This window comes from Bolinopsis microptera, chromosome 6 (assembly GCF_026151205.1).
Source record: "Bolinopsis microptera isolate Bmic1 chromosome 6, MBARI_Bmic_1.0, whole genome shotgun sequence".
Lineage (NCBI taxonomy): Eukaryota > Metazoa > Ctenophora > Tentaculata > Lobata > Bolinopsidae > Bolinopsis > Bolinopsis microptera.
In genome coordinates, this window is record NC_087077.1 from 10,378,398 (window position 1) to 10,397,427 (window position 19,030).

Genomic DNA, 19,030 nt, shown 5'->3' on the forward strand with positions numbered 1-19,030 from the left:
CGTGTCTATGTACTCAGCTGTGTGTTTATAATTAATTTACCGTGTGTTAAGATAGAAGTTAGAACTAATTGAAAACAATTTCGATTTAAGAATAATTTTGAATGATTTATTGAGAGGCAGTATAAATAAAAAACTAGCGGACTGCAATGAATGTGGACTAAGGGACTTGCCACCCAATGGCAACATCACCCCATCACCATGGCAACATTAAATGTATTGGCGCTGTTACATTGATTCCTGTTAACACAAAATTCCGTAACATATAGAAGTATGTAAAAGAAAAGGAACTGAGATGTGATAATACTACACCTCAGATAAATGAAAAGTAATGATAAAATATTATATAACTAAACACTTGAAAATATAATAATAAAATATAAAATATAAAATTATCTGCAAGAACAGCTCAATACTTAAATACCACAACTATATATGCTACGAACGTGTTTATAATGTAGCTAACAAAATTTAAGTAATTATAAAGTTCATAACTCTCGCCGTACTACTACGGTATTACAAAGTCCTTATTTATGTATGTATTTAAAATAAAATTAAAACCTAAAATAACATTAAAACTTAATAAGGTTCAGCTTCAAGAAAGATTGAGCTGCTGTTGTCTCACTAAATCATGTGGTGATTGAAAAATTTCCATTTCGAGTCAGCATAAAGCTGGTCAAAATCATCAACCGAATCAGTTATAATATTAATTCATAATTGCAGAGCTCAAGACTTTGGCTCCCCATTCTCACAAAATAATAACAAAACTTAAAATAACAAAACTTAACTCCAGAAATATCGCTTGATCGTATAATGATTTAGTACTAGTAGTAGTAATTAAACTTGTATGAGGTCTCTGAGCATAATTATGCTGGCGAGGCCAGAGGACTGCAAACAATGCAATGCCTCATCAAAAAGCCAAACACAGGATTACTTGAGCAGCAATAAGGTTGAGGAATGTCTTGGCAGAAGCGGAGCTATACTCTGCTTCGTGACTCTCGGCTGCCACTGAAAATAAATAGGTTATATGCATAACTGATAAAACAAAATTTTAACTTTAAATTAAAAGTAGCTGAACATGATAATTAGTTCCAAGCATTATGATAGCGTTAAAACAGTTTTCTGTCTTGGTTGCTTCCGAGATGATGGTACCGACACTGACAGGATGGGTTTCACCACTTTTCTTAATAATTAACAGTAAAGTGTTAACCCACCATGTCATATTACTAAGGTTCGGTCAAAAAGCCACCAAATCAGCAGAAAGTCAGGACTAAAAGTAGGTTAGCAACTATGAGGTGGGAGAACATCTTGACGGTAGCAGAGTTAGAGTTAGGGCTAACTGGAATTCAATTGAAGCAGTATATTAATATTTGTATAATCAACAATCCTTAAACTATTCCATGCTAATTTGTTAATATGATAATCCAATTGGGATAATTATAAAATCTTAAACTGACCTTCGCAGTTGTCCCCACTTGAGTCACCTACGCAGGTACACTTGTGTTTGGTGAAATCATTTTCGTCACGTGCACATGTTCCTTCGTTTTGGCAGGGGTTTGCTGAACAAGGATCTCTGAAAATGTTTTTTATTAATTAGACTTACTCAGACTGGTGTAAATGGATGATGATTAATCACTCTACACTCGACTGTCACGTGACTTTTTCAACTAGCTGGTCCTGAACGACTATTCGAAACCCTAGTCCCTAACCCTCTAATCTGATCCCAACCCTAACCCTAACCCTAACCCAATCCTTAACAAAAGCATATGCTGAAACCCCAACCCTAACGAGAAATTAGACTAACTTCCTTATACGGTCATATCACGTGATCGAGACAGTTTTCGCCAATATCTCCTCAGGGTACAGGGCCGGGAGCATTTTAACCCTATGTCATGGGGGGTGATTCGGAATCAGCGTCCGAAAATACATCGATTGAAGTTGGTTTCAACTGTTGGGGGCCCTTTTAGAACAATCTCGAAGATCGACTGTAGAGTGATTTAGCACGCTCGGGTGTAAATCGAATTGAATTTTTCAACAAAATTCAGACCTAGACGTCATAATGTTTTTTTAAGGAATTCAAACTTTAAATTGATTATAATAATGTTGATCGTTTTAAGAAAGATGTAAAATTGATCTTTAGCCACATAATTTCGATTTTCATTATCAGTAATCAGAACTTATTGCTTATATTGATCGTTGCCGAAGTGCATAATGCACTTAATTGGAGAGTGTTCCTTCACAAAAGTTTACCAAAAACTTTTTGAAAAGAGGTATTTATCAAAAGAAATTACCATTTTTGTGTGGTTTTGTTGATTTTCATTTAAAATACATCCGCTCCCAGGCCCTGAGGCCCCCAGGGAGCAAAAGTGAAATGAATGCGTACGGAGTGTGGTGGGAATGGCACGCATTGTTCGTTTTCTTGTTAGTAACCTAATCAAAAAGTAGGTCAAAAGTAAGCTTTTTCTTTAACAAGTTAAGCTAAGTAATCGAAACGTACGAAATAAATTCCAGGCACTTTATTCCAGTAGTTCCTTCGGGGCATTTGCAAATTGTCTGGGCGGGATTGTCTGGGTTAATATCGCAGCTTCCCCCGTTTCCACAGTCGGAATCACCAGGACATTTCGCGTCTTCAGCTATAGGAAGAGTTAAACATTAATTGTTTGATTATTTGATCAAATTCAGTATGAGTAAGGTGTCGCACTGAATACTCAAATACTGTTTACTATGCATTCAGTATTGTTGTAATTGTTGGATGTTTACAATTATAGTTGTGCCTTCTCTCATCTGATCTTATTAATGATCAAGTTTTCCGGTTTGTATATTCAATATTGATATAAAAACTTAAAAAGGTTCAAGAGCAGATCTAAATTATCTCCTGTTCATATAATTGTCACATTCTCAATCCAACAAGACCAACAAAATGATCCAAAGCTGGCGAGCTCACCAGACAATATTTAATAAAATTGAACGCATGAAAAAAATATATTGAAAATAAATATAAAGTAACCAACTTTGACACTTATCTCCGTGGTAGCCCGGTTCCACGGTACCGGAACAATCACACTTGAACGATATGCCGTCCTCCAGTGTCGTACACGTTCCTCCGTTTTCGCAAGGGTTATCATCACAAGGGTCGTTTTTAACTATAGGAAGAGGTAAATATTTATTGTTTGATTATTTGATCGTGTATAATGTATATCGGTGGCTTAGACCCTAGCTAGACGCATCACTTTATGCGTTACGTGACAATCTTGAAAATTATATTGGACTTGTTCAATTATGTTGAGTTGGGTCATGGGTGCAACTTGGCACAAGTTGGTTTATGAACAATGAAGAAGCCCAAATTTAGTGAGGTGTCGCACTGAATACTGTTTACACCACTCAGTGTTGTTGTAATTGTTGGATGTTTACAATTATAGTTGGGCCCTTCTCTCATCTGATCTTATTAATGATCACCCTGTCAATGACGAGCTATACTATGAAGGAATCACTGGATCTCATTAAAGTTCTCTGGTTTGTATATTGATATAAAAAGGTTCAAGAGGATATCAAAATTATCTCCTGTTCATATAATTGTCACATTCTCAATCCAGCAAGACCAACTAAATGATCCAAAGCTGGCGAGCTCACCAAACAATATTTAATGAAATTGAACGCATGAAAAAAATATATTGAAAATAAATATAGAGTAACCAACTTTGACAATAATCTCCGTGGTAACCCGGTTCCACGGTATTGGTACAATCACACTTGAAGGGTAAGTTGGACGAGACGCCGTCCTCCAGTTTCGTACACGTTCCTCCGTTTTCGCAAGGGGTATCATCACAAGGGTCGAATTCAACTATAGGAAGAGGTAAATATTTATTGTTTGATTATTTGATCGTGTATAATGTATATCGGTGGCTTAGACACTAGCTAGACGCATCACTTACAATTGTTACGTGACAATTTAAAAAATTATATTGGACTTGTTTAATTATGTTGAGTTGGGTCATGGGTGCAACTCGGCACAAGTTGGTTTATGAACAATGAAGAAGCCCAAATTTAGTGAGGTGTCGCACTGAATACCGTTTACTCCACTCAGTGTTGCTGTAATTGTTGGATGTTTACAATTATAGTTGGGCCCTTCTCTCATCTGATCTTTTTAATGATCACCCTGTCAATGACGAGCTATACTATGAAGGAATCACTGGATCTCAGTAAAGTTCTCTGGTTTGTATATTGATATAAAAAGGTTCAAGAGCATATCAAAATTATCTCCTGTTCATATAATTGTCACATTCTCAATCCAACAAGACCAACAAAATGATCCAAAGCTGGCGAGCTCACCAGACAATATTTAATAAAATTGAACGCATGAAATAAATATATTGAAAATAAATATAAAGTAACCAACTTTGACACGTATCTCCGTGGTAGCCCGGTTCCACGGTACCGGTACAATCACACTTGAACGATATGCCGTCCTCCAGTGTCGTACACCTTCCTCCGTTTTCGCAAGGGTTATCATCACAACTGAAAAATTAACAACTTCAGCACTTCAGAACCATCGAAATAGAAATTGCCGGGCATTTTTCAGAATTTGGCCTTACTCAAAATTTCACTCCAAAATTACACTCCAAAAGTGAGTGAGTGAGTGAGTGAGTGAGTGAGTGAGTGAGTGAGTGAGTGAGTGAGTGAGTGAGTGAGTGAGTGAGTGAGTGAGTGAGTGAGTGAGTGAGTGAGTGAGTGAGTGAGTGAGTGAGTGAGTGAGTGAGTGAGTGAGTGAGTGAGTGAGTGAGTGAGTGAGTGAGTGAGTGAGTGAGTGAGTGAGTGAGTGAGTGAGTGAGTGAGTGAGTGAGTGAGTGAGTGAGTGAGTGAGTGAGTGAGTGAGTGAGTGAGTGAGTGAGTGAGTGAGTGAGTGAGTGAGTGAGTGAGTGAGTGAGTGAGTGAGTGAGTGAGTGAGTGAGTGAGTGAGTGAGTGAGTGAGTGAGTGAGTGAGTGAGTGAGTGAGTGAGTGAGTGAGTGAGTGAGTGAGTGAGTGAGTGAGTGAGTGAGTGAGTGAGTGAGTGAGTGAGTGAGTGAGTGAGTGAGTGAGTGAGTGAGTGAGTGAGTGAGTGAGTGAGTGAGTGAGTGAGTGAGTGAGTGAGTGAGTGAGTGAGTGAGTCTAGTGAGTGAGTGAGTGAGTGAGTGAGTGAGTCTAGTGAGTGAGTGAGTGAGTGAGATCATTTTCTACTCACGGGTCTATAATCTCTTCACAATTACTCCCCGCAAACCCTTTTGCGCAATAACAGGTAACCCCCATATAATTCTCCCCGCAAGACGCACCGTTTTTACACACTTCAGGTGATTGACACTGCTGTTCTGGGAGAATTTTACAATAACTTTACAATAATATTAAAATAATATTAAAATAATATTAAAATAATATTAGAATAGTATAACAATAATATTACAACAATATTACAATAATATTAGAATAATAATTTTTATGTCAAATAAAGTAATTTGGTTTTTAAATGTTTTACTATCATAATCATAAATTGAGTATATAGTTTTTGGATTACATTGTAAGGCCAGCCGCTTTGACATTGAAAATCTTTATTCTAATTTTGATTGTTGATATAATTGTAAGCGGGTTAAAAATGCTGTATTTCATTTCATTTAATATTACAATGATATCATTATCATTACCATTAAAATAATATTAATAATTTATCTGTAGTTAAGTTAGGCGGTATATAATACATCAACGAATTTAGCAATGGGAATAGGAAGAAGGTATGTAGGAAACATCCCTCATAAACTTGGGGGAAACCTCGTTAAAAACATTTCTTATCTTGAATATAAAAAGAGGAAAAGTACCGTCCTTAAACAAAAACATGAAATATGCTCTACATTGCTACCATACCAGTTAAACTAAAACAGTTTGTGGCAGGATAGCCAGAGGCTTCAATCTGTCCAAATTCTGTTAGCAGATAAATATTGATGGCGAACAAGTCGATGTAAGCGGGAAAAAGACTTTGAACGTGAAAAAAGTTTAAAAGCAATTTGGCAATATAATAGTTACTTGGCGGCGCTCAGCCTGTCATTCCGCCGAATAGAGATTCGGCGAAATATGTTTATGAACATAATAGCCTGGGATCCTCAGGTTGAGGTAATTTGATAGAAGTCATTTTCAAACACACTCACAGTTTCAAGATCGATTCAAAGCATGCGATTTAAAATTCATATTAGGGTCTTCCAGCAGCTTTTGTGGAATAAGTGTGGTTCCAAAAATGAAAAATATTGTATTCGCCGGAAAAATGTCAGGAAAATTGCTTTCAGGATTGCTATATTGAAATCTAGCAATGTGAAATCCTCAATAATACTCACTGTAGCACTAGCGCTTAACTTTGTGCATATAAACCACCAATTATACTTACTGAAACACTCTCTTGGATATTCTAGATCTGAGATGAGGGACCCTTCACATTCACATTTGTTCATAAAGCAGGATCCCATGTTACACGCTGCACCATCACTACACTCTGAGAGGGAACTTGAGATAATGATTCATATAACCTAACGCTATTAACTTATTTTTAAAGATTATGTTACTATGTACATTGGACAAACTATCGTATCATTTAAATGTTTCAAGAAATCCCTCCAGTTAGTGATATTTTGGTGCTCAAAAAACTCATATGATTGTTATCATTATATAAAATCATACATATATTATTGTTATAACTTATAATTGTATATAGCGTATTATTTAATGATTTCATTAACTGAAGAATGGGTTCCTTATACTAGAAGTATACTAGGATACCACCAATTGCTAATCAGCCTCGTGTACAACTATATATGGTATGCTCAACTTGCCGCTACACAATGTGTAATAAACATTAATCTAAGGAAGCTGCTCAGTTACACGAAATATTATTTTCTAAATCTAGCAAGCCTGCATTTTGCCGATTTAATTTTGAAGAATATTTAATTCTCAGCGTGGCCGAGGAAACTCTGTAAAAGATTTTTCTTCGAGCTTTGAAGAACTAGAAGTGGGATGCAAAATTTAACACAGAAAAATAAAGCATTTCACAATGATCATGATAATGATACACTTACCATTGCATATATAATGGGACGCCTCCCATGAAGATTGAGATTTGTCAAATTTCCAATTTTGGTCGAAAGTTTTTCGTACGTTCTCATCAGCATCCCAAGGAGACCACCTCCAATCACTAATATCATTGTCGTACATACATTTCATATCCGCCATCGTTTCCTCGCTCGTTATTATCCAAGGTACAATGAAGTTGCTGTAGCATGAGATACTGACTACATCATCTTGAAAAAAATCATACACATACGCATCACCGCCCCTTGCCATCTGGTCTACATTAAACATCATATCCAACAAGGGGCATCCTGGCTCTTGTCCCTCAACGGACACTGTCGGAATAAAGTAGTATAGAACCATGTATCATAATCAATTAATGGTTAATTACTTAATTAGTATATTCTAATTTCTATGTTAAAATACGTAACGCCAGGCGAAATAACGCCAGGTGAAGTTATAACGCCAGGTGAAATAACGCCAGGTGAAATAACGCTAAGTAACGTAAAGCCAGTTGAAATAACGCTAGGTGAAATAACACCAGGTGAAGTAACGCCAGTCGCCAGATGAAATAACGCAAGGTGAAATAACGCCAGGTGAAATAACGCCAGGTGACGTTACGCCAGGTGAAATAACGCCAGGTGAAATAACGCCAAGTGAAATGACACTACAGGTGAAGTAACGCCAGGTGAAATAACGCCAGGTGAAATAACGCCAGGTGAAATAGCGCCAGGTGAAATAACGCCAGATGAAATATGTACAGGTGAAATAACGCCAGGTAACGTAACGCCAGGTGAAATAACGCCAAATGAAATGACACCAGGTGAAGTAACGCCAGGTGAAATAACGCCAGGTGAAATAACACCAAGTGAAATAACGCCAGGTGAAATAACACCAAGTGAAATAACACCAGGTGAAATAACGCCAGACTACGTAACGCCAGATAACGTAACGCCAGGTGAAATAACACCAAGTGAAATAACGCCAGTTGAAATAACGCCAGGTAAAGTAACGCCAGGTGAAATAACGCCAGGTGAAATAACGCCAGGTGAAATAACGCCAGGTGAAATATGTACAGGTGAAATAACGCCAGGTAACGTAAGTGTAACGCCAGGTGAAATAACGCCAAATGAAATGACACCAGGTGAAGTAACGCCAGGTGAAATAACGCCAGGTGAAATAACACCAAGTGAAATAACGCCAGGTGAAATAACACGAAGTGAAATAACACCATGTGAAATAACGCCAGATAACGTAACGCCAGATAACGTAACGCCAGGTGACGTAACTCCAGGTAACGCCAGGTGAAGTAACGCCAGGTGAAATAACACCAAGTGAAATAACGCCAGGTGAAATAACACCAAGTGAAATAACGCCAGGTGAAATAACACCAAGTGAAATAACGCCAGGTGAAATAACACCAAGTGAAATAACGCCAGGTGAAATAACGCCAGGTAACGTAACGCCAGGTGAAATAACGCCAGATAACGTAACGCCAGGTGACGTAACTCCAGGTAACGCCACGTGAAATAATGCCAGATGAAATAACGCTAGGTGAAGTAACGCCAGGTGAAGTAACACCAAGTGTTATGTAAAAATCACGTTTAGATAACATACCTGCTAGTCCGACGAAAAGGAAAAAAAGTTTCATCACTCTGTTGCCGGTCATTTACTTTTTCTAAATAAAACGGAAAATAAAATTGCTGTAGAAATATTGAAATTGTCGTAAAAACATAATGGTTCGTCGGTTTAAATAGGCTGTATTAAACGAAAAATGCATGCTAACTAAAAGTAAACGAATTGAAGCTTCATTGTTGACAATAAAGAGATTTCGGCTAATCTTGGGAGCAATGGACTCTTTTTGTTACTTATTTACTGTGCTCTGCCGATTTCAACACATGATCTGATTGAAATTGAATGTATATATTTTTTACCTGTTTATTTAATGTGGTCAGTTTCATTGACAGTAATCACACTGCACTATACTTTATCGGACGTTATTTTCTAGTTATGTCGCCATATGATTCTTGCTATCATCAATATTATGCACCACATGTCATTGTATTTGTTTGTACGAGTACACTTGGATAGAATCCTCCTACCGAATATACGACCTTCTCACACAACAGTTGAAATCAACACGATGCTATAAGAGTATCAGTATTAAGTATACAACCCTTCTTAGCTCTCCTTCCAGTTCCATGATAAAAATCAGGGCCTGAATGGAGTCAAACTCATGAAGATGATGATGCGAGAGGATGCTGAACAAAATTGAGGAGATAAAAGGAAATCCTTGTAAGGATTATCACCAGATTCGCCGAGTATTTTACAGTTTACGGTGTATATAATATGGATCACAATGCTGTTAAATACGTAGCGTTTCAAGCAAACGTATGCATAGGAAAACGTATTTGTCGCCAAAAATTCGCGTATTTCGATTTCCACTGTGGAGTAAGAACGATTTTTTTCTTTTGTAAAAACTAAAAGTTACAAAACTGTATTTGTCGCCGAAAATTCGCGTATTTCGATTTCCACTGTGCACTGTCATGTGGAGTAAAAACGATTTTTTTCTTTTGTAAAAATTCAAAGTTACAGAACTGTTCAATCAAACCACCTTTGCTTCTGTGTGCTCGGGGAACCTGGTTAAGGATGCTATCGCGGAATTCTTCCTTGTCGAAGCTATTCCTTTCTCTAAAGTCTAAAGTCGAGAGCCCGTACTTCCTTAATATGTTCATTGTTCCAAGCCCTCTCCACTATGAGTATGGGGAGCCGGAGAGGAGTCTCAGTTCCGGTAAGGAAAACTCTAGCCACCACTCTCACTCACACTGATCAGAAGTATCATGAAGTAGCGACTATGGTCGCTAATGCTACTTTAGACCGCGCGCGGATCGTCCACGCTGATTTGTGACGGATGGAAGAATTGTGCAGGTGATCCTGTTAATGTGTTATGGCCTACTTGACGGATGTTACTCGTCTAAATTTCTTCGAAGTAGCGCGCGCCGCTTTCTTCTCGATGGCACATGCTACGAAGTAGCGCGCGCCGGGCCGAATCATTAACAATGGTCAATGGCCTACTTGCTCAGAAAATTCAACGAATTCAAAATGCGCGGCGTTCATTTGATCTGCGCGCGTATTTTGGCCAAATTTTAAACGTATTCCGGACAAAATTTAACAGTGTCTAAGTTCAATTTTTTCGGGCTTATTCATTATTGATTGGAAACTTTATGTATTCTTACGTATTTCTCTCGAACATTGAATACGCCGTATTTTGAGCCGGTTTTTTGACGTATTTAACAACAATTATGGATCACTTAATAGACGACGTCAATTCATCTCAGCTCGGCGCGGCACAGTAGCGCATCTCACCGATCTAGAGAGTAACGCATCGCGCTACAAATGGATCACATGGCAATGCGCGCCGATATAGCGTGCTTTGCAATGTAACTAGGTAGTGCGCCATCGACAGTGAGCCGCGCGTGCCGACTGTATGATGGTTTTTAGCGCTAATTTCGGCCAGCACAAAATTCTTGAAACAAATGCGTATTGAGTTATCTTCCCTTGATCCAATTTTAACAAAAATTGATCCAACCATCAGACATTATGTTACACTTACAGCTAAAAGTAGCGTATTTTGCCCCATTTTGCCCCATTTTCATTAATATATCAACTCCGATATCCACCAAATTTTTCGGACAGTTGTGAAAGCCCTATTGGAAGGTCTTCACCAATTTTCAGAATGATCTCATTTAAGGAACCGGAGATATGACAAAATAATACGACAAAAATCAACGAATTTCGTCATATTACGAGACTTTTACACCATATTTTGCTCCAAAAGCCGCGCACCATCAAATATGGCACCAAGGCGAAACTCGCTGATCATTTCAAAAAGGTAAACGGAATTAAACGGAATTAAACGGAATTAAACGTAAAGTTGTCGGAGATGGCACTAACACCATCGTCTCGACTATACATGAATGAATAACATATCTAGAGTAAGTAAAGTTCGAGATTCGAGAATCATGAAAATTTAAAACAAAATCACTTAAAATTTAACTCCCGTACAAACAACCGAAATAGAAATAATTGCTGAAATAATAATTTAACATAAGAGGAAGTAGTAAAAGGCAACTTCAATGGTCACTAAACTGCGATATTAGTATTCGAGTCCACAAAAGACAAGTTCATACTCAAACAGTCCCCCCACTCACAGTCACAACGTACTGGAAACAGTAATCACTAGTGTTCCATGCTCGTACAACAGATCGTGAAATCTGCATAATGATGGTTGATCTGTATTATGTCTGTTGAGTTGGTAGTCCTGATGGGGTGACAGGCAGTATTGGCGTCTTTTTCGGGTTCCTGATGCGGTGACAGTTGCAAAGGAATTTGCCCAGTTCTTGCACATGGGCAGAATTCATGATAGCTCCGTATTCCTTACCTGAGGACCCCAGGCTATTATGTTCATTAACATAATAAAGATTTGGCGGAATGACAGGCTGAGCGCGGCCCAGTAACGTATTCCTTGAGCAGCAAAAGACTCTTAAGGTTTTCCGACAGTGAGAGTCTCGCTGAGTGGTACATTGGACATTCAGTGAGGCAGTGTTCTTCATTTTCAATGATTGTTCCTTCGAAAAAGGGGAGATATTCTAAGCCTTGAACGTTATCCTTGTTGCAGCAGAATCTGCAGGCTCTCGTCCACGTTCCAGTTTCTTTTGTGTATCTCCCTCTCTCAATAAGAAGGTCATGGCTACTGGAGCGGATTTTTGCTATGTGCATGCGACATTGACTATTCTTTAGATTGAGATACTGCTCCTCTCCGAATACCTGTTTGATAGTGCAGTAAAATTGCATTTTCTTTTGGGATGCTAAATCTGTTCTCCAATCTTTTACAAAGTGATCAACCAAATTTCCATGTGCAGTTGAGGTCGTTCCTTCTGCTCTGTGTTGGTCGGATCGAGCGAATTTGGCCGCTTTGGATTCAGACTGAGCGATCGAGTTCCAGGTCTTATACCAAGAGAGGTTTAGATTCTTCTGCTCTTGGAATGTCTGATGTACAAGAAAGTTGACGCTGCTCACGTCGGGTGATGTCTGAGACAATCTGTCGAAGTATCTCAGGCATTGTGGTAGTACCGACAGGGCCCATGGTAACCTGCCCGTATCTCCGTAACAGAAGTTGTTGTTAGCTTTCTTGTGTAAGCCGAGCACCCATTCCAGCATTTTCAGGTGTGTTGTCTCAAGTGCGTCCTTTGTTGCAGCTCTAGCAAGGTTCTGTCTTGAACCATCAGCGCAAGCCATCTCCTTTGCCATTTTTGTACACGGTAGCCATATCTGACAGGCATACGTAGCGACTGGTTTAACGAGGCTGTCTATAAGCTTGAGCATGGTTTTTGTTGTTAATGCTCGAGTGTCGACCATGCGTCTGATCGAGAAAAATGCTCTTAGTGCTTTTTTCCTCAGTTCGTTCATGGCACCTTTAAATGAACCGTTGAGACTGAATTGAATGCCTAGATAGCAGTAAGATTTGGCCGATGAGATGCCCAGGTTCCCTAGTTTGAACCCGTAGGAGCACTTCAGCAAACGAGAGCTCGAGTTGAATACCATGATTTTGGTTTTGTCGATGTTAATTGACAGTTCCCATTTACTTGCAAATTCGTGCAGGCAATCAAGTTGTTTCTGCAGGCTTTTGGCGTCGAGTGCCAAAAGTATCAGGTCGTCTGCCCACAGAAGATGGCTGACCGGGAAGCCGTTCAGTTCTGGAATTGACAAGTCCTCAAGAGCTGCTAGTCTAATGGAGAGGTCATAAATGTATACCTTGAAGAGCTCCGGCGACATTGGATGCCCCTGTTCGGTACCAATGGTGACATCGATGGTGTCCGACAGCTTCTTGCTCAGTTTGATACGGGTAACTGAGTTGCTGTACATGTTCTGGAGGCAAGAGAAGAAGCTTCCTCCGATACCAAGTCTACTGAGTTTGTACATGAGAGCCTCCCTGCAGACTGTGTCGAACGCCTTACGATAGTCCACGAAGCAAGCGAATATTTTCTTCTTCAGCTTCTTTGTATACTTCTCGATGATCGTTGTAAGGGTCAGGATATGGTCAGAGCACTGGGCACCAGCTCTGAATCCGAGTTGGTGAGGGAAGTCGGGACAGACGACTTTACGGAATTCGATCAGCCTATCAAGGAGGAGGGATGCAAAGAGTTTTCCAAGGCAACTTCCGACTGTGATTGCTCTATAGTTATCGGGGTTCTGCTTGTCCCCCTTTTTGTGTAGGGGGGTAGTTATTGAGCAGTTCCAGGGGTAGATTCCTTGCGTTAGGCAACCATTGAATAGTTTCAGAAGGACTTTTTGGAGACCGAGTTTGGAGCTCTTGAGCATCTCGTTGGAGATAAGATCACATGAAACGCTTTTGTTATTCTGGAGCTTATTGGTGACTTTCTCCAGTTCTTGGATAGTAAACTCTGTGTTGAGTTTTTCAAGTTCGACTGATGGCTCGAGGTGGTACTCGGTTCCCTGTTCACCAGCTTCGTTGGTCGAAGTGTTCGTTTGTAGTCCACCGTGCGAGGGGTCCTTGCACTTCTGATTGTATAGGTCGTTGAAGAACTTGTGAAATGCGATCAGGTCATATATGTCGAATGTATCGGGGTCCTTGCAAGCGGACGAGAGGTCTTTTAAAGCAGCCCAGTTGATGTTGTTGCTGAGGTTGATTTTCTCGTTAAGTTTGTATAGGTAAGCTCCCTTTCTAGCTCGTGTTTGTGCCCTGTATTCTTTCTTACGGAGGTAAAATCTTGCTCGGTTGGATTCCACGAGCATAGGATCGATGTGGGTGTTATTCTTGGCTCTTTCGTCTCTACAGACTAATCGTTTAGCATGCCTACAACTCCAATCAAACCATTTGTTTTTGTTAGTACTGGGCTTTCCACTTTTCTGGGTGGTAACTTGACTTGCCAGGTTAGTAAAGGTGGCAATCACAATTTCATTGAAACTGCGAATGTCGTCAGGGGAGGAAATATCAGTTTGAAGAAGAGAATCAACTTTTTCTTTGAATTGAGCGGTGTTCTGAGCTGACTTGAATTTTTCTGTGGTACCAAGTCCAGAGCAGGCATCTTTGGTCCACTTGAATGGCTTCGGGATCGATGCGAATTTGAGCTCCATTTCGTTCGAGATGTCGCCAGCCATCACAATGTTCCTTATGTTAGTGGTTAAAGTGGTGGATATTGGTCTGTGGTCAGAATAAGGGGTGAGGTCACCAACTTTGAAGAACCTTGCCCGATGAAGGAGGCTGTGGGACACGCAAATGTAGTCGACCGTACTTACTCCATTTCTTTGAATGCAAGTTGGACTGCCAAATACGTCCCCAATTGTCCTTCCGTTTAGGATTATCATTCCAGTTGTCTGGAGTAGCTCAATGAAGGGTTTGCCGTTGGAGTTGAGAATCCGATCTTGGTTGTTTCTCGAGGCTACCTCAGTAGGAGATATAGAATGCTGGGGAGGATCGAGTTCAACTTGAAGGTCCCTAGACTCGCATGGTATAAGGAAGTCGTTCAATGTGCCGGTCCGCGCGTTCATGTCACCAAGTATGGCAGCATCTTCGGAGTCGGGGATATTTGATAGACACTCTTCTAAGTGCTCACAAGTGGTTGTATATTGTTCCATTTTGGAACGCATTCGTTTCTTGTATGAGCCATGAGCTGGCGAGTCGTACACATTGATAAGATTCAGATCTTTGTCAAGGTTGAAGTATTTGGCTTTAAGCTTTACGATGAGTATGTCGTCGCATTTGGAAAAATGAACTCTGACTACTCCTGCAGCCAAGTGCTTCCGGATCGCTGTGCACACGCCACCTGAGTTGCTATCCGATCTGTTGGCGTTGAAGCATTTGAATTCCCGCATAGAAACCTGTCCTTTAGTTTCTTGTAGGCAGACGATATCGTGGCCAGCTATGAGCTTCTGGACCTCGTCAATTTCGAATTTGACACCCTCAAATTTGTCACGCTGGTGGTTGATGTTCCAGCTCATGAGTTTGAGTGAGTGTCTCATCTTAGGGGGGCTATTCATCTCTAAACCTGTTCGTGCTGCGTCTGGATCTGTCCTTTGGTTGGTAGCTTACTCGAGGTAAGCGCATTGTTTTCCTCATTCCTTCACGGAGGCGCACCCACAGCATTTTTTGACCTCGTTCTCTCAGCTTGAACCCTTCGTTACTTGTGTAAAAGTTTTGGTCACCGATGCTGTCATTTTGGAAGGTAAAGATCCTATCTTTTGCAACCGGCTTGTGTTTGTGGAGCCAGCTCACATAGTCTTCAACATCTTTGTTGACGATGCTGATTCTCTCATTGAGGGCTTTATCGTTGCTCGATGGAATCAGTCCTGAGAAGCATATTTGGGCTTTGGTTGTGTTCATCAGGTGCTCGGAGAACTCCTCAACGATACTCACGAGACCAGATTTCTTTTTGAGAAGGTCATTTATCCCCGTGTGAACATATATGCATTCGGGCTTGAGTCGTTTGATGGTGCTGTTCAATAGCTTTGTTTTTTTAGTCGTATCCTCATAGCTGTCAAACTTGAGGCAGTGTACATTGAATTGACTATTGAACAGTTTAGGGTTGAAGTGATCAAAGTTACTATCGTGGATCAGAAGAACAGTGTGCTGTCTGTAACTTTCCCTTATTCGCCTGGAAGATTTGTTTCTACTCTCCTTGGCTTCACGACTCGGTTGATTAGGTTGTGCCTCGGATGCGGTGGTCTCTGAATGTTTTGACTCACTGCGGTTGTCCTGTCTGGTTGCTGGTACAGGTACATTCTCTTTGTGGTTTTTGCTGTTCTTCTTGTTCGATGTAGTGAACGTCTCGGAGCCTCCATTCTCAACGATCTTGGACCACAGGATACCCTGTTCGCTTTCCCTGTTCGTATCATCGACAGAGGCCGGTGTGTCACGCCGGGCGGACTTGTGGTTCGCCGGAGGCTGTGGTGAACTGGTGAGGGCCTGCGTCAGACTCTCATGGTTTACTTCAAGTGCCTCGATTCGGGTCCTATTTGAGGAACTTACAGTTTCAAATGACTGAAAGGCTAGATTGAGCTCACCCTTTAGCTCTTCAGCTGTGGCTTGTGACTGGTTCTTAGCAGTGTTTGCCACACTCTTGACTGCTTTCTTCAGATTGTCTTGGCCTAGCTCAAGTGTTTCGAACTGCCTTCTATTAGCGATATTCGTTGCTTCCAACTTGTTGAAGCAGTTAGCAAGCTCAGCTCTTAAGTCTGGAGAGGACTGAGTCCTCGTGTTGGCCACTAGGTTCAGAGTATTGTTCTGTTCATCTACTGCCTCTCTAAGTAGGTTGAGGTCAGCTCTTAGTTGGTTCACTTTGTCTTCAATCGGACTGAGCTTTTTCGCGACTAAGACTTCCAGCTTTTTGTCTGAGGCAGTAGGTGACGAGATGATCAGGTCAGAGATTGCCTTTTGTTGCAGTATCTCTTCTTTAAGCGTAATAATACTGTCTTGTAGCACTGTCACCGCCGCCTTTAACTCAGAGCATTGACTGCATTCGGTACTTATTAGGTGACCCTTGAGGGGCATATCGCCCGCAGTTTCCATGTCGTCGTTAATTTCAGTGGTTGGCCCGTTAGCGGATAATAGGCTACCGGTATCAGGTGCGACTAAAGAATTCTGAAGAGGACCAAGGGGGACGCGAGGGGAGGTGTTGTTGCTACCCTTTTTTTCCTTTTTCTTTCTGCGCGACTTTCCCTTTTTTTTCTTCTTCGCACTTCTAGTGCAAGATTGATCCTTGGGGGTACCAAATTGAAATTTGGTATCAGTGTTACCAGACAGAGGTCCATCAGGGGTTACGTAGTCGCCCGAATCGTGTGGGCTCGGTTGGTCACGGAGAGACGGTGTGTTGTGCAACTGTAAGATGTTGCGGGTTGAATTACTCTGATCATCCTCACCTGGATTTTCGAAAACTAGTCTAATCGCGTTACTGTTGCCACTACACTGATTACTACAAAACGAGATCAGAGCCTTTTTTCTTTCTTGGGCTGAAAGGCTCAGGGGAAGATAATTGGCAAGGAGTTCCATTCTGATCACTGTTTCTTCGAGTTTATTGATGAGATGAGTGAGTAATTTCACCGTGTTCTTGCTTCCTGTAGACTCACAAGTTTCGAGTAGGTCACAGAGTTTCTTTTTGTTGAGAGAAACATTGTTGCTACCCTTGAGTCCGAGAGATGTCATCAAAGTGGACAGTGAAGACTTCTTGTTAGAATTGGCTGCTCTCTTCAGGAGATCAAGGGTGATGTATTTCAGAGTGATTGAGGAGCCCTTGTCGAGACTGGGATCAGTGTGGTCTACTTCTTCATCGGCGAAGGACTCATTGTGGCTGGTGTCGTCCGGGGTTGCTTTAGTTGTCTGTTTCTGCGTATCTTCGCTTTTCTGACTGCAGCTTGATATTCTTAGGGGCAGTGATTCGGCAGCAGTATTGTCTATCTCGTGTAGCGGAATCACCGGTTGGTCGAGTTGCACATCCAACGGCTTCATATCTGGCGATTCAGATAGCGGTGACTTGAGCTTGGTGGTGCTAGGCTCGGGAGTGGTGACTTCCTTCGTAGCAAGGTAGTCCTCCTCTATCCCCAGGGATTCAACCTTCGCTAGTGAGATTTCTACTTTCGTTGTAGCAATATCCTCGATTGAGGCTGGTGCAGCTGGGTTGCTGTGCTGCATGATCTGAATCGGTAATTCGGCTGAGGTCTGCATGTCGACATTCTTTTCGATGAAGGGCACTAACAGGACTTGCTCGTCCTTGGGACTGAGGGAGTTCATCTCGGGGGAAAAGAACAAGTGTAGATTTTGACTCGCCTCGGGGAACACAGTGATTAAACTGTAGTTACCGAGGCTGACATCACATACTTCAGTGACCTCGACAGCTGGGTTGAACCTCAGTGGGGTGATGCTGAGGTCTCTTGGTTTACCGATGTGTAGGATAACGAAGGGAAGGTTATCATTCTTGTGTCTGTTCTTAAGTGGTATTCTAGAGGTTCTGTCGAATGAGTAGATTAGTTGAAGGCCATTGAACATTACCTCTTGCTTTGTGATGGCCCTGACATGATGGTTGATGCTTACCAACAAGTTTTCCATAGAGCCACCGTTCTCGGCTACTGCAGTGAGAGGGGAACTTGTGGTTGTTGGTGACTGGGAAATTTTATTGTCATTGGTAAGCTTGTTGATGACATCGGGGCACCAGAATAGTTCAGTGGAGACAGCTTTGGCATGACCGGGTGAGACATATGGTGATGCTTTGCGGAGGGTAGCTTTTATTTCGGCTTGCAGAGATTCCCGAGAGATTTCAGGTCCTCTGCCCAGAAATGAACAGTTACTTAGTTCAAAGAGATTTCCATCACATTCGTGAGGGCCAAGATCCCTGATCAGATACCGCTTGTACTGAAGACACCCGACATTGGCGTGTTTTGCTGAAATAGACGTGGCATCACCTTCGGACACGTGACGGGTTCTATCTGAAGTGACAACTAACTGTCCAGCCTTCGGTGTCACTTCTGTGATCCTATTTGTGAAGGAATGCCGCCTGTGCAAATTTGGTACTGTGAAAATTCTCACAGTCTGTAGAAAACAATGGTACAAAAATTTTGAAAATCCGAGCAAGTTTATTTTATGTAACAGTATGAGTAATGTAACAGTATGAGTAAAGTGTCTATGACGATAAAGAACACTTGCAGTGTGGAAATCTTATAGACCAGTAGAATACGAACGATTAAATAGAAGCTGAAAACGATCTTGTTCTTAGAAACACAAGATACAGAACTGAGGTAATAGTTATCATCCGATCTGGAACGTAGAAAAACAAAGTTAAAAAATCAACCTTTAGTAATCAAATTTAACGATGCTTTCTCGCTCACAAAACTTTTTTAATGAATTTATATCCGAGACGTTTTGGCTGCAGGTAGACGGAT

The 19,030-nt window shown here is 41.0% G+C and overlaps 2 protein-coding genes across 2 annotated transcripts; both read right to left on the reverse strand.

Annotated features, from left to right (window-relative positions):
• Positions 1–530: 530 nt before the first annotated feature.
• On the reverse strand, positions 531–8,765 carry LOC134817314 (neurogenic locus notch homolog protein 1-like). Its single transcript, XM_063826448.1, has 10 exons — positions 8,696–8,765; positions 7,087–7,413; positions 6,402–6,506; positions 5,217–5,340; positions 4,394–4,512; positions 3,695–3,838; positions 3,009–3,140; positions 2,495–2,630; positions 1,455–1,570; positions 531–1,005 (listed from the first exon to the last, which is right to left on the reverse strand). The coding sequence occupies exons 1-10, from the start codon at positions 8,745–8,747 to the stop codon at positions 908–910; spliced, it is 1,353 nt and encodes a 450-aa protein (XP_063682518.1). The 5' UTR covers positions 8,748–8,765; the 3' UTR covers positions 531–907.
• Positions 8,766–11,727: 2,962 nt separating this feature from the next.
• LOC134817382 (uncharacterized) lies at positions 11,728–15,121 on the reverse strand. The gene is made up of 2 exons (XM_063826521.1): positions 12,212–15,121; positions 11,728–11,847 (listed from the first exon to the last, which is right to left on the reverse strand). The coding sequence occupies exons 1-2, from the start codon at positions 15,119–15,121 to the stop codon at positions 11,728–11,730; spliced, it is 3,030 nt and encodes a 1,009-aa protein (XP_063682591.1).
• Between the last annotated feature and the right edge of the window lie 3,909 nt (positions 15,122–19,030).